This window comes from Meriones unguiculatus, chromosome 15 (assembly GCF_030254825.1).
Source record: "Meriones unguiculatus strain TT.TT164.6M chromosome 15, Bangor_MerUng_6.1, whole genome shotgun sequence".
Lineage (NCBI taxonomy): Eukaryota > Metazoa > Chordata > Mammalia > Rodentia > Muridae > Meriones > Meriones unguiculatus.
In genome coordinates this window covers 75,085,330-75,101,443 of record NC_083362.1, presented here as the reverse complement: position 1 = coordinate 75,101,443, position 16,114 = coordinate 75,085,330, and the positions used below count along the sequence as shown (strand labels likewise).

The 16,114-nt window shown below is 50.7% G+C and overlaps 1 protein-coding gene across 2 annotated transcripts in view; it reads left to right on the top strand.

Annotated features, from left to right (window-relative positions):
* Asb18 (ankyrin repeat and SOCS box containing 18) overlaps positions 1-9,395 on the top strand; it is a 57,701-nt gene extending 48,306 nt beyond the window's left edge. For both annotated transcript variants that reach the window (XM_021650406.2, XM_021650405.2), the window contains 2 exons: positions 6,369-6,482; positions 7,858-9,395. In XM_021650406.2, the coding sequence (XP_021506081.1) occupies positions 6,369-6,482; positions 7,858-8,043 (300 nt within the window). In that variant the 3' untranslated portion in view covers positions 8,044-9,395. The remainder of the gene's footprint in view (positions 1-6,368; positions 6,483-7,857) is intronic.
* The last annotated feature ends 6,719 nt before the right edge of the window (positions 9,396-16,114 follow it).

Sequence of the window (16,114 nt, the reverse complement as noted above, 5' to 3'; positions counted from 1 at the left end):
GATGGCTCAGCGGTAGGAGCGCTTCCTCTGCAGACATGAGGACATGAGTTTGATTCTTCAGATCCAACATTAAAATAGCCAGGCCCAGCTACCCGCATGCCTGTAACCCCAGCATTTTGGAGGTGGGAGACAGGCAGACCACAAAGCTCAGAACTCAACAGAGGAAGACACTGAATGTGCGACGCTGACCTCTGCATGCACAGGCCCAGGCATGGCCCCCCGTGTACTCACATATGTGAACCTCATACACACACACAAGAAGAAAAACTTGGTGGATTCTCAGGGCACAGGAGACAGGAAATAAAAGAAGAGGGAGAGTTCAGCATCGGAAGAGTCGAGAAGAAAAGTGTGTCTCAGCAGATGAGCCAGGAGAAAAGCTGAAAGCCAAGTGAAGACAGAGCAAGTGAAGAGCAGTCACCTGAAGAGCATAACGAGAAACATGCAGCAAGCCAGGGCCCAGCACAGACTAAAGCTGGATCTGTTCAGACTGCCTGGGCATGGAGGGAAAAGAAGCCATGCCCCCCCCCACCCCCGCTCACCTCTTAGAGCCAATCCTTACCACCTGTGTTCACTCCTGTCTCAGCAACCACTCCCCTGGTCCCAGACCCCACCCAGCTCACAGCCACTGCCAGGCAGTCCCTGATTTGACTTAGCGCCAGGTTTCCTGCATGGTCACTGGTCTCTGGACTTTAATTGTATCACCTTGATCAATTCAATCCTTGAGGCACACAAGGTGGAAGGGGACAGAAAGTAGCAGGCCCAAAGGACAGAGTGTAGCTCAGTGGTTCTCAACCTTCCTAATGCCGCAACCTTTTAACACACTTCCTCAGGTTGTGGTGATGCCCAACTGTTAAAATCATTTCTTTGCTACAACATAACTGTAATTTTGCTACTGTTGTGCATTGTAGTATAAATATCTGATTTACAGGATATCTGAAGTGCTACAGCCAAGGGGGTTGATGCCCACAGATCAAGAAGCATTGCAACAGATGGTGACATTATTCAAGATGAGCCTAGAGCAAGAGGATTAGAAACCATATTCAGAGACTTAATAGAAGAAAACTCACTGCACTAAGATTCTTAACTTTTAATTCAAGGTTAAATGAGTGTTCCTGACAAGCAAATGACAAAATAATAATAATAACTATGACATTCTAGCAAAACTATTCTTAAAATACACAGCAATAAATCTTACTAGCTATCCAATCAGAAAACAGGTTATTTCTAAGGGTATTAAGGTCAGGCTGGATTCAGATTTCTTGGCTACAATATTAGCAAAAGACAATGTAATATTGTCTACCACTTTTTGAGACAAGGTCTCATGTAGCCTTAAACTTGCTACTCAATTAAGGACAACTTTGAACTTCTGACCCTCCTGCCTGGGGACACAGGAGTGTGCCACCACACCAGAATTTTATATTATGCTCTGAGTGGAACTCAGGGCCTGTTAGACACTAGGCAAGCACTCTAACAAACCGATCTACAACCTCAACCTTCTCAGCATGTTTTTCTTGGGTTGAAGAAAAGCATTCACTGGAGGTGAAGAAAAAATGCGCACATACAGCAGACACAGAGAGAAAGACTCTCTGCTAGTGAAGCTGAAAAATTCCTCAACAGATTTTTGAAAGAAAAGTTTGGACACTAGAATATTAGATTGAGCCAGGATGGCTTTCATTTGATGCCAAAAGAATGATATCTTCGGATATGAACAGCTCAGAAAACATATCTTTGATCCTTTTTTTAACAACAACAACAAAAAAGTATTTCTATTCAATTATGTACACATACAAGTAGCAGTCAGGCACCAGCAAGATGCTGGGTTGTAGCTTGTCTTTGCTACTTTGTGGGTTTTCCCACCCTTTATCCCCCAGTTTCACCCCCTCTCCCTAGATAGGAGAGAAAGAAGGATAGGAGAGAGAGAGATCCTTGAATCTAATTATTTCTTCTTGCTTCTTCTTTGAGCACGATTGCTAACAAACCAAACCCAACCTCCCCCCAACCACCAACCCACCTATTGGGGGCTCTAGCATTTGCATAGCTTCTGAAAAATTCCCAGAATTCCAGACATCACACAATTGAAGAATCTATCTGCAGCTGGCAAAAGCACGCCTCTGTTAGAACACAAGGCAAATCATAGTCAGCTGGTGTGGACAGCCCAAAGCAGTCCCACATCCCCACACCTGGAATTAAAACGAAAAGATATTCTTATTTCTGTGGGTTTTTTCTTTTTTAATTTAATTTATATGTGTATGTATTATAATTTATTCACTTTGTATCCCACTGCAGCCCTCTCCTTCATCTCCTCCCACTCCCACCCACCCTCTCTCTTCTCCCCCTATGCCCCTCCCCTAGTCCCCTGATAGTGGAGGTCCTCCTCCCCTTCTATCTGACCCTAGCTTATCAGGTCTCATCAGCCTGGCTGCATCATCTTCCTCTGTGGCCTGGTAAGGCTGCTCCCCCAAGGGGAGGTGGTCAAAGAGCCAGCCACTGAGTTCATGTCAGAGACAGTCCCTGTTCCCCTTATTAGGGAACCCACTTGGAAATAAGTCTGTGATTTTAAAGAAACCAAAATTCCAGAATTCTCACTACTCGGGATACTATGGATAAATGGGTGAGCCGATCAGAGAGCACCATAATTCCTCAAGGATCCTTCGGTCAAACAGAAAGGCATTGTTAGCCATGAGCATAACAAACCAATGACAGGAGACAGCAGAGGAAACGTCAACCACCTGGACAACAACCACAGAGAGGGTCTCCTGAGAAGAAACCAGGAGGTTTCAAAGCACTACAGAAAGATAGCACACACCATGGCGAACTGTGAGTGATTACAAAGCCGGGGAGGTAAAGAGTGCTTTCAAGAGCACAGATTAACTGAGGCACAATAGCACATGCCTGTAGTCCCACATTCGGGAATGGAGGAAAGGGACTGCAAGTTAGAGGTCAGCCAAGGATAGACAGCAAGATTCTATCTCAAAACAAAGGGGGGCGGGAATGAGGAGAACTGCATGGGCCAGCAAGAGCTCAACAGACAAAGGCTCTGGCCAAGGAGCCTGGTGACCCATAAAGTAGAAGGAGAAAGCTGACTTCTGGTAAATTGTCTTCTGACCTCCGCCCGAGTGCGCTGGCACACATACACCCACATACACACACGAATAAGTACATGCAGACATTTTTAATTAAGAGAATTCTATATGATATTTTAAAAGGATAATCCCTGGCCTCAGAGCTAGTAATTAGGATGCTGTCAGCTGAGCTGACATTTCAGGGAAATGTCCCTGCAACAGTGTCCTCCATACGAGGCTGTGCCCTCCGATCCTGGGCCAGCATGTAGCCTGCAAACCCTTCCCCCAGAGTTCCCTGGCTTTACTGTATTGTTTTCATGGTTGGTGAGGAGCTTCATTTTTATCCCGACAGTGTCCATGGAGGAAAGGAGAGTGGGCCAATGTAGCAGTGAGTTCGGAGTGAGGAGTTAAGGTTGGTGGCCTTTGAGCCAAAACTTGAAAGGAATGAGGAAGTGGGCTGTGCTGAGGTCTGGGGACAAGCAATCCAAATGAGCCATCAATCTGTGGCCTGAGACTGGGGCAGCTGCGGCTTCATATAAATAACTGGGGACTGAGGTGGATGAGGGTGGTCAGAGATGATGAGGGTAGGAGACTGGAAAGGGCTCTGAGGGACACTGTTGCGACTTCGGCCATCGGTGAGTCTGCAGAGCAATGGCCCTGCTTAACTAATGTTTCGTAAGATGCTCCCCACTTCCATGAGGAAGAGAAGGGGGGGCAGGTTGGAATGCTGACACAGTGACCCCCGTGCTGGACACCACTTAGGCTAAGGAGGTACTCTGACTCAGGATGGACCTTGAAGACAGAGCTCTGAGGCCTTCTCCACAGAATGAATGCAGAGAGTGAGAGAAACGGAAGTCAAAGACGGCCCCAAGGCTTCCAGCCCAAGAGTCAGAGCAACGGTGTGCCAAAAGCTCAGATGGACAGAGACAAGGCCAGGGCAGCAGGTAGCAGTATGAACTGGGGAGCAAAGCATTCAATGCTACCCGTCTAACATGGAATGAAGAGGAAGTCTGAAGGAAGCCATGGGATATTCAATCCCAGAGCTCAAGGGAGTGAGATTCAAAAGGTGTGGAGCCCAGTGCCATGGGGATGGTACCAAGAAACTAGCTGAGAGACAGGAGAAAAGAGATGACAGAGAGACACCCCTCTCTGGGAAAAAAAGAAATTGAGATGAGAAAACAGCCCAGGAGGGCGAAGAAGAGCCACCAAGAGGGTGAAAAACCATGAAAAGGAAGACACTTTCTTCCCCTCCTGACTGCCACCCTGAGAGGGGACCACGCTGACTGCCAGCTCTCCCTGGACTTGTGGAAGCGTGGTGTTTCTGCCTCCGAAGCTCTCCGCACCAGCCGCCTCTAAGTGCAGCCAGTCCTACGGCTCCTCCACTGCCATGCCCCACACACGTCACAGCTGCGCTAGAGAGAGGGGCTCCCCACAGTGCCAGGGGCTGCTCCCCAGAGCCCTGCCCCGCCCATGGCCTTTCACATCTCTCCACTAAACTTCTCTAAAATGGAGATTCTTTACCCCCCCCAAAAAAAGAAGTCATTTTGATACCAGAAAGGCTAAAATAAAATAATAACCACAGAAGAAATTGAAAATGTGAGATTATTACCTTCAACTAAGTATCAGGCTTCAGCATTGTCAAAGGCAACCATTGTCACCTGTTGGAAGCATAGTTCAGTGGCAAAGATTTGAACCCTAAAAAGTACTTTAAAAGATGGAGAGATGGCTCAGAGGTAAGAGCACTGGCTGCCCTTCCAGAGGTCCTGAGTTCAATTCCCAGCAACCACACGGTGGCTCACAACCATCTGTAATGACATCTGGTGCCCTCTTCTGGCCTGTAGGTGTACATGCAGGCAGTACACTGTATACATAATAAATAAACTTTTAAAAAGATTATTGTGTCTTCTCAATTCCAATGACTGTAAATTCCCAATTGATTGTAAAATCCCAATTTACTTTGTAAATTATTTCCAATAACTAAGAGGTTGAAATTTTATATCTTAAGAAGTTGACAGTAAGTCTGGAGAGATGGCTCAATGGTTCAGAGCACTGGCTGCTCTTCCAGAGGACCTGGGTTCAATTCCCAGCAACCACATGGCAGTTCACAGCTGTCTGCAACTCCAGTCCCAGGGGATCCAACATCCTCACGTGACACACATGCAAGCAGAACACCAATGTATGTAAAAGAAATAAATTCCTGAAAGAAGTTAACAGAAAAAGCCAGGCTTGGAGGTCCACGTGGTGAGATACTGTCTCCAAAAACGAACAAATGAAAAACAGAACATTAGGACTAAGATGGCTGAACCCACTATCAATGTTAACACAAAACGTAAGCCTGCAGCCCGTGGTGACAAGGTAAGGAAGAACAGTAATCAAAGATGGGGAACATTAGCTGCAAAATAATTATAAAAACGTTAGTGCTTACTATTGCTCAAGAAGACCCAGGTTCTGTTCCGGGCACGCACATTAGGCTCCTCCAAATCCCTTGTAACTCCACTCCAGGCAATCTGACGCCCTCTTCTGCCTTCCTCAAGCATGCACACTGGGTACATGACCTCATGCAAGCACACACACATAACAAGGAAAAAATGAAATTTTTTGAGACAGGGTCCCACTATGTAGCTCTGGATGTCCTGGCACTCACCATGTAGACCAGGCTGGCCTCAAACTCACAGAGATCCGCCTGCCTCTGCCCTCCTAAGTGCTGGAAGTAAAGGCGTGTGCCACCACACCAGGCTAAAACATGCACATACTCCCACAGAGACACATAAACAGAATTAAACTAAATCTTTGAAATTAAATAAAAAGAATCTTTGCCTGTGAGGGTTGTGGGATGTAAGTAAGACAATTCTTCTCCCCCGATCCACCCATTCTTTCTTTCCTGACACTGAAAAATGGAGGTGGGAAATTGGGAAGACCATCCTCAGACCACACTGCCCACGGATCAGCTTTCGTTTGCTCTGAGAAGCTCTGCAGAGGCAGGGGACTGACACCCATCAACATCTCCCAACCTACCCCTTCCCCTAAACCTGACCAGTAAGCCCCAGCCCTGACTCCACAGGTGGCTGTGCAGAGGATGTGTTCTCCCTGAAGAGTCTCTGCCTCCTGAACCCGGCAGGTTAGCTCACTGACAACACTTTTGCTCTGGGATCATCACTGAGCGTGGTGTGACTTGGGCCTTTGAGGTCACAAGGCCAGGGAGTGGTGGGCCTGACACGCAAGAACATGCCTGCCTCTCCAGCTTCTCTTTCGTTGGACCTCAAGCTCCCCCCCCCCCCCCCCGCACCCTGCCTCTCACTTTCCCAGGTGCTGAGAACATGTGCACAGGTGCCCGCTGTCATTGAGGTTCTGTTCAACTCCTACGCTCAGCTGCGAGTGTCTGAGTCCTGGCGGGAGGCCATCCCTGAGGACGTATACCAGGTGAGAAGTTGCCTCAGTCCCTCCTCTGCCTGCAGTTTGGCACTCAAACCCAGCGACTTAGTTAGGACTTCTGTAGCTGTAATGAAACACCATGACCAAAAAGCAAGCTGGGGAGGAAAGGGTTTATCCAGCTTACACTTACAGGTTGCTCTTTATCACTGAAGGAAGTCAGGACAGGAACTCAAGCAGAGCAGGAACCTGGAGGCAGGAGCTGATGCAGAGGCCATGGAGGGGTGCTGCTTCCTGGCTTGCTGGCTTGCTCATCATGGCCTGCTCAGCCTGATGAACCCAGGACCATCAGCCCAGACATGGCACCATCCACAATGGGCTGATATCCATCACTAACTTAATGCCTTAAGCCAGCAGTTTCTCAGTTGAGACTCCTTCCTTCCAAGGACTCTAGCTTGGGTCAAGCTGACATCAAACCATCCAGGAAGTAAAACATCTGAAGAAGGCAGGCAGGAAAGTTGAGGGGAGCAGTTGGTGATCTGGGGGCACTGCCCCCATGCAGTCAACCAACCACAGGTCAAAAGTATTGGGGATAAATAAGATTCCCCCCAAAAAATACAGACTTTCATTACTTATTCTCTAAATATCACCATGTACAACAATCCCTCTACATGGCATTTACGTTGTTGGAGGCATCATGGGTAATCTAGAGGTACTTGAGAGTATCACATAAGAGAGTTGCCCACCCATGAATTTCACTGTCCTCTGTCCTTGGAACCTCTGTGAACACCAAGGGACAATTGTGAGGTGCTATTGGACATGGACAACAAACAACCATTACGTGATGGCTTGAAGAGTATTGGGGCTCGGGGAGCGAGCGTGCAAGAAATGAAGCATTGAAGCTGCAGGTTCAGGCTCCTTTTCCAGACACACTGCCCCCCCCCCCATGTAGGAACTGCAGAATATGACACGTGACCTGCACTACTGTAATCACTGTATCCACACACAACAGAGTCCACAGGCGGCTGCTGATCCCAACGAGAGGGAACACTTCCTTCCCGAAGCTCCCAGAGATCCCAGGATCTCACTTCCAGTGTTAGTGAATGCCTTACAAAGCCTTGAGCTGATGGGCTCCTGAACCCACTGCTGCCTGGAGACAGCATGCCTGGCCCCCTTCAGGTTGACCGGTTAAGAGCTGCTGTGCCAGGGGCAGGGCAGAAATGTCCCTCTGACACAGTGGGAGCTTTACTTTGGAAAAGCATGTGAACCCCCTGAGTGGAGGCCAGGTATCAGGTGACAGGGCTTTCGCTCTGGTGTCTCCCTGGCACTGGCGAGCCACAATAATATGGCATGAGCCATCAATGCACTTGCCAGGGAGAATGTTAGTTCCAGGCACTGCCTCACTCTTCCTCTCCTTTCTGTCTAGATGCACGAGCCTTTCTACAGGTCCTTCTTCGCCTTGGCGCACACGCCGCGCTGCCTGCGGCACCTTTGCCGCTGCACCATCCGAAAACTCCTTGGCAAGAAGTGCGTCCACCTTGTACCCCAGCTACCCTTGCCGGAGACGCTGCAAAATTATCTGCTTTTGGAGCCAGAGGGGGTTTTGCACTGAAACTACAGGCTTGGAGCCCAGGTTGCCTTTCCACAAAGCCAGTTTCAGAGGGTCACTATAGGGGAACGGGGTGTACACCCGGCCCTCTCCATCTCCCAAGTGACCAGCAGAGGCACAGAGCCTAAACTACAGCTTGGTACGGAACTGGTAATAAAAGCCTCTCTGTTCCTGGGGCTGGAGAGATAGATGCAGCAGTGAAGAGCACTGGCTGCTCTTGCAGAGGACCTGGCTACAATTCCCAGCACTTACCTGGTTGTGCACAGTCATTCATACCTCGAGTTCCAGGTTCCAGGGGTTCCGGGGCTGCCCTCTGACCTCCATGGACACTGGATGTGCATGTGTGCATGCAGGCAAAACATTTACAAAACAAAGCGAACAAATGTAAGCTTGTTTGCTTGTTTATTTTAGAAAACCCTCTTGGTGCTTATGAGGTATGCTCGGCCAGCGGCTCAGTAGTTGCTGTCAGAAAGTACCTAAGCCAAAGTCAGACTAAGGGATAAGAGCGGTCTCCAAGGCTTATCTCCAGCCCCCGGGTCAGCAGCATGGGCACGTCTTCCCCCGGGGCTGAAGACTTTCGGGCTTGTAGGAAAGGCTGCCCACCCCTCCTGGAGCCAAGCCACTCGGAGGAGAACCGTGCCCAGAACATAGCAGATGCCAGCTAGGCGCACACCAGCTCCAGGCCCAGGTGTACTTTGCGGAGCCCATTGTGCTTGCAAACATTTGGGACCCCAGCTCTCTCAGCGTGCTGGAGGATGGCAAGCCAGACCGTGGTCATTCAGACGTCTTCTGCCTGAAACCCTAGATCAACCCCTGCTGGTCCCACTCTGGTGACTGATGCCAAAAGCCAGATGCCAGGAAAAGCACATAGACTGAGAGGCACCTGAGCTCAGAAAAAACAAAGTCAAGAAAGTCATCTGCAGCTTGCTTGTCTGCACCCCTCTTAACTATTGTTAGGTTATGGATGGTGAGATGGTGGATGGCAGATCTCCTACAGGCTTGGAATCTGGTGGGCTGGAGTGTTCTGGGAACGCAGGTTTCTCCACTAACATGACACTTCGCTGCTGCTTCTAAGTGTCACCGAGGCCCAGAGCCCAGCCCAGATAAAGAACTCAACAGATACTTCCTTTCAGTCCTACAAACAGGAAGAGGAAGCAGGGAAAGAGACACAGCCCTGCCCGGCACTCGGAAGCCAGGCCCCCTCTAATTCTCTGAATGAGAGTGCGTGCTTGTCCTCTGTGCCATATCCACAGCCACCCTCTCCATCCATCCCACCCCATCTGAGAAAATGCTTCAGCTGTATTCTAAACTATCGTGGTATCCATCCCACAAATAAATAAATAAATAAATAAATATAAAGTAAATCTTGTTGCTGTGATCAGCTACCCAGAAAGAAGCAATTTAAGGACGGAAGAGGTTGATTCGCAGTTGGAATGTACGTGCTCCGTCACGATGGGGGCAGGCGCCGCTCACATCTCTGCCGTACTCAGGAAACAGAGAGATGGATGCTGGTACTCGGCTCACCTTCTCACTTTCATCCGGTCCAGGACCCCATCCTGGGGGATGCTGCCACTCCCATTCATCCCGAGCCTTCCCACCTCAACACAATCTAGAAGCTCCCTCAGAGGCATGCTCAGAAGTTTGTCTCCGAGGTGATGCTAGGTCTTGTCAAGTTGATATATCTATGAGTGGGACCACTGGGCCAGGTAATGGCTCTACCTTCAGCTCTTGTTCTCCTAAAAGATCTTTAGCCAGCTTCCCAGAGCTATGGCATCGTTCTGCATTCCCACCAACACACAAGGCCACCTACTGCCCTGTGCCCTCACAAACATTTGCTGTCTTCACCTTGGTTTGGGCTTGGGGGTTGTTTTACTTCTCTACTGACATTTGTTCACATATTTACCTGAGCTTTGTGAAAGCCTGCTGGAGACAGAGCTTGGGGCCTAAGCTCGGCTGCTTCATCGGCCAGGCAGACTCAGTGTTCTCCCTGGCCCTCACAGCCAAATAGAGCCAGGAAACCTGCCCTACCTAGGTCACTGGCTCTCAACCTGTTGGTTGCAACCCCTTTGGGGATAAATGGCCCTTTCACAGGGGTTGCCTAAGACCATCGGAAAACACAGATGTTTACATTACTATGCATGACAGTAGTAAAACTACAGTTATGAGGTAGCAACAAAATAATTTCATGGTTGGGGTCACCACAACATGGGGAGCTGTATTAAAGGATCACAGCATTAGGAATGTTGGGAGCCACTGACATAGATTTTTCTGGAGCCCCTCAGGTAGGGCAAGCAGAGCTTGGAGAGGAAGAGCTCCCTCCAGCTACCTCTCTCTCTCTCTCTCTCCCTCTCTCTCTCTCGAGTGTGGAGGCTACCACATTCCTGACGTGCGGTGACTCCCCGGCATGGCATCCACGATCTCCATCCAAACCATCCCAGCTGGCGTGCACCCATGTGTAGCAGTCACACTAACAAACTGAACACCAGGCAGTGGGGAGTTTTCCACTCTGTCTCCCGCCCTGTCGAGAGCATGACATCACAGCAGCGATGGTTGGGGAATTAGCTGGGAACCGCCTGGGTTCTAAAGTCAGCACACACAGTGATGTTCTGAAAAACTACTACAAGTGCATGAGTCCATGCATGCCACGGCGTCTCGGCACTAACTAGTCATCACAGAGAACGGGATTCAGTCATGGTCCCTCAGAGTTGAACGGTTGCTAGGAATTTGCTTTGTTTTAACAAAACAGAAGTGACACGAATTTTCTGGATAGCTGTTACAAGAAAGGAAAGAGAGGCAAGCGGAGGAGACACAGAGGCTAAAATCTAAAACAGAAAGAGCAGGGAGGCAAGAAGGGGGCTATCAGTCACTTGAGACAAATCTCCAAACCCATGTTCCAGTGAGGCAAGGCCAGTTCAGCTTATTTCTCCAGTAAACAACACACCTTTATTATTTATTATTTATTTATTTGTAGTAGTATTTTGTTTCTTCTTTCCCTTTTGTTACAGTTCACATTCGACATAGTTTATTTCTAGAGTATAGAGTGCAAGGTCAATTCTATATGCTTAACATCTAAGTTTATTTTATTTTATTCTGAATGATTTGTTTTCTTTTCCAATTCCACATGTGTGTGTGCTGGAAACCAGAGGTCTTACATATCTGGAGCTGGCGGTAGTTGTGAGCTGCCTGATGTGGGGGCTGGAAATTGAACTTGGATGGTCTGCAAGACCAGCACATGCTCTTAACCGCTGAGCCCTCTATCTCTCTAGCTCCTTAACACAGAGGATTTAATAGCATATTTACATGGTTTCAAGTTCATATGGAAAAGAGTGATCCTTTGTCTGATACTTGTATAAAAAGGAGGAAAAGGGCATATCTTTCTCCTACTTCCATCAAGTATGACTGGTTACTGATCATTATCCCGCCACGCTGGATTCCGAAACACAGACGAGGTTCTCCCCTGCATCGGTCCTGAGGAAGTGGGCCTCTGCAGGTGTAGCCATCCCCTGGACAGAGGGAAAGGGCCACAGCTGGACCTCTACACAGTCCAGAGCCCAAGGACAACTAGTATACAAGCCAGGCACTATGAGACATGCTCATGTGAAATCCTGGATGTAGCATTAGGCATCTAGGTAGTGTGTGTGTGTGTGTGTGTGTGTGTGTGTAATTTGAAGACAGGTGATAATCATGGACCCCACACGATCTGCAGAAAAATGTAAAGGATGGCTCTCCAGCTCTAAGGGGGCCTGCAAAAGTCAGTGAGTGTATATAATCAAATTTCCAGTCTCTGACTTAACCGTCAGGCACATGCAGGGGTGGGGGGCGGGGGGGGGGCAAGATGTTGAAGTTTTGCGGAGAACACCTACCCACTACAGGATTTACCATTCCCGAAATACAGGCTTGGAGAAGCATCCAGCTGGCGCCAGCCACGGAGCCTTCCCAGGCCACCAGGGGCACCTAACAAACCATTCAGTCCCTAGAACCTGGAATGCTAAATGTTCTTTGTCTCTTAAAGTCTTCCCCAAGACCACGTAATAGGCCAGGAAAATTGCCTCTTTTTGTTTATTGTTTGTTTGTATTTCGAGACAGGGTTTCTCTGTGTAGCCTTGGCTGTTCCAGACTTGCTTTGTAGACTAGGCTGGCCTGGAACTCCAAGAGTTCCGCTTGTCTCTGCCTCCCCGGTGCTGGGATTGAAGGCATGCACCACCACATCTGGTGAATTTTGCCTCTTTTATCCCATTGTTTCCAAGATAAATTAAGGGGCAGAGGGATGACTCAGTGGTTAAGCACACACTGCTCTTGCAAAGGACCCAAGTTCAGTCCCCAGAACTTGTCTGGTGGTTCATAGCTGCCTATAACTCCAAAAGACCCCAGGCTCTCTTCTGGACATCCAGGGGCATTGGTACTCATGACACCCACACTTAGGCATAATTAAAAATAAATCAAATGTTTCTAAAAGATAAATTATTCCTTTAGGAAAATCTTCTCTGTGTAGCTGCAAAGTTACAAGCCTTTCCAATCTAGCCAACACTCCATCTTAGTGCCAGAACTTAAGCACTGTTTAGCAGGACCAAAATATTCTGAAAACTCTGGGATTTGTCTTGAATGTTCCGCTCTTTCTACGATAGCGAAACTATTCAATTATTTTGGTGGACTTGCTAAGATAAACCTCAAGTATGCCCAGCGTCCGGGGAAGGATTGCAGACGTGGGGAGCGTCCTTCTCCTAGGGCCCTGCAGGTGGCGCCATTACCAAACTCTCCCACCCTGGCCCTCTGGCCTGCTCCGCCCACAGTGGCGACAGGAAGAAAACACACGGGTTTCAGCCCACTTGCTAACGGGAGGAGAGCACGGAAAAACGACAGCTCCATAAAGTACCCCACGGAACTGGGAGATGTGATAAAAAATTAGTAATTAAAATATTGCGAACTAGCTTGCTTCCTTTGTATTAAATGTACCCGTTGTATAGGCGAGGTGTTTGTAAATTATTATGATTTTCAGCTGACTTTTTTATGGTGCCATAACGACGGCCCGATCCTCATTTGTGTGTTAAACGTGCGCCTTAACAACATTATACATTCACCATTGCCTAAGCGGCTGGGCTTGCAGCCTCCATCTCATCTCCCAGAATCGTGTTTCTGCAGTCCTAGGACTCTTTGCTTAATCACTCCAATAAAAAGAGTAGATTCCTTTGTAATGCAATTTGTAAGCAGTAAACAGAATTGAGAACGCAGGATTGCTGTTGAGCGCGCTTAATGCAGGGTTTTAATTTGCTGTGTAATTATTCATTTGGTAGGCGCTTTTTTTTTTCTTTTTTTCCTTCTTCAGGTTTTCTCTTCCCCTGCTCTGAGGGAAAGTTGGTGAGTCTGGAGAACAGGGTTTCCGTGTCTCTGATGCAAACCGGCGTTTGCTGCAGTTATGAAGAGAACATTTGTTTTAATCTGCCAAAGACAGGAGGTCACATTAACGAGTAATACAGACACATAAAAATGTGATTACGGCCTCTAAACAGAACACAGTAGGCTTCTAGTTAACACGATGAGGTTTCTAGGAAGTGAAGCGTAAGTTCCTCAAAAACGACACGTTCCTCACGTTCCATTCCAATTAAATTACTGAGGCAGCTAGCAGCGACGAGCACAAAACACGAGGCGAAAATGAGGGTTTTTCCTCTTGGAACTGTATCTCTGTGGAAGTATATTTTTACGAGAAGCCGTTAATATTAAGCTATTATTTTTCAACTGCGCTGGAAGGGATGTCTTGCGCCGCTCTGGTCGCTGAGGAGCCTTCCCCTTTGTCTCCCGGGTTTGCTAATGGGCGCAGCGAAGGGCTCGGCCGGGTCCCGCCTCCACCGGGCCCCGGGAATGGAGACGCCGAGCTGCGGGGTGGGGCGGGGTCCCCAGCGCCGGGGCCCCAGCGGCTCCCCGCGGCGCGGGCTGAGGCCGGAGCCGGGCCCGCCCGCTCGCACGCGGGGAGCGCTCGGGCCGCCCTCGCGCCCGGCCTGGGGCAGGGTGCCGGGCCGGCCGGGGCCTCGCGAACCGGGCGTCGGAAGACAAAAGGCCGCGGGGCTCGCGGGGACGGCGAGCCGGGCGCCGGAGAGCGGCGCAGCCACCCGAACCCAGGAGCCAGGCCAAGTCCCGCTGAACTTGATTGCGCGAACGTCGCTAATTCCCCGCGGCCCCGAGTGAAATCAGACATAATCAGAAGCTGCGGCGAAGGGAGTGTTTACGGCCGTCGCCGCGCGGCCGCGGGCCGGGGAGACGCGGCCCCGGTATTGATGTCGAGAATGATGAATAACGCGGGAATGGCAAATATACTATTTGTCTAATGGCTCGGCAATTAAATTCCCCTGTAAATGACCCATGCCTCATTTCATCCTAATCTATGGAATTTTGATTGAATTCGTCAGCTCTAATTGAAAAATACTGCACTTTAATGCCTGCATTGCAGTTTCGGGACGAGGGTGGTTTTAATGAGACGGTGCCCCTCTGACCCGGGAATCTTCCAGACTTTTATTCGGAATTTAAAGCCAGAAGATTGCTCGACTGCGCCCTGTGATTTCCTCTCTGCTGTCCGCGTCCATCCATCTCCAGATGCGATTTAATAAACGCACTTGAGGATGAATGTGTCCCCGACCCTCCCTCGCCTCGCGGCACCCTGTGGGGGAGGCGCCCTCCCCTCGGGATGCTGCGGGCCGGGGCCCGAGGCCTCGCTGGGGGAGGGGAGGGGGGCTGCTTCCCCCCGCGGCCTCCCCGGCCAGGCGACGTGCCGCCTCGAAGCCAAACCCAGGTGCCCTACCTGGAGGAGGAGGGCCCTGCCGCTAGCTACAAACACCCCCCCAACAGACTAGGTCCCAAAGCGCTTTATATGCAAATAGCGAGGCAAAGCCATCCCTGAAAAATTAGCTACTTGCTGAAGCATATTTACTAGATTGAAATGAGTTAAAGAGAAACATTTTACGTCGTGTAAACGAGATAATTGAGGCGCATTAAAACTGTGCTGTTTGCTCCCTCCAAAACAGAAAGAGAGGAGGAGGGAGAAGGGCCGGGGAGGAGGGCAGGGGTGAAGGTCGGGGTGCAAGTGCAGCCTGAGCGGTTGGGAGAGCGAGCGCCGCGCCCCGGGGGCCTGGCGGGGGCGGGGGAGGCTCGCCGCTCGGGCTCCCGCGGGCTGATCCCCGGCGGGCAGGCGGGGGCGCCAGCGAGCCAGGGTCACGTGGCCGCCGCACAGCTGGGGCCGGGAGGGCAGGTCACCTGGTCCCTCCCCTGTCCCCCCCCCGTCCTCCTCCCCGCGAGGGCAGCGAGAGGAGGACAGCGTGGGGCACGGCGGACGTCCGGGGCGCACGGGGCGCGCAGCCGCTCGCCCGAGGAGGGCTGCGTCCGAGCTGCCGCGGCCTAAGGGCTTTCAGGCCCGGGGGACGCCGAGGCCGCCCCGCGGGAGGGACGCTGGCTTGGCGACAGGAGCCGACAGCAGGGGCCGCTCCCGGGGCGGGGAAGCGCCCGGTGCCCGCCCAGGGGCGGAGCGTCGGGGCTGTGCCGGTCCCCGGCGCCCCTCGGGAGGCCCCGACCGACGGGGGCCTGAGACCCTCCTTGAGAACCCAGCGTTCCGCAGACCCCGGCCTGGCGCGGGGCCCCGTCGGCTGCGCCACCCGCAGCCACTGTGACAGACCCCGGCCCACGCGAGACGGACGACGACGGCGACCCAGCACCTGCAGCGGTTATGGGGTTCAGGGCCTCAGTCGGGCGGCCGGTGAGGGCGCGAGCTGGAATCCGGCCCATTCTGCAGATGGAGCCTCAGAGCGTGTGAGGTCAGCGGGCCACCCGTGACGCACGGGCCCAGACGGCCACACTGGCCTACCCACCTGCTTCTAGGACCCCCGCGCGGAATTTACGGGAAGTCAGTGCGGTTTCTGCCAGCACAGCCGAAATCTGGAGTGTCTTACGCTTCGTGCATCACAGAAGTTGAGACTTTTTTTTTTTTTTTTTTTTTTGGTCCAACCGTAGACTTAGGTAAAACCAACGCCTCTCCCTTTGTGGTCCCCGGAGAAGAGTCCAGGGTCCTTTGGCTTCCTGGAACCACAAAATC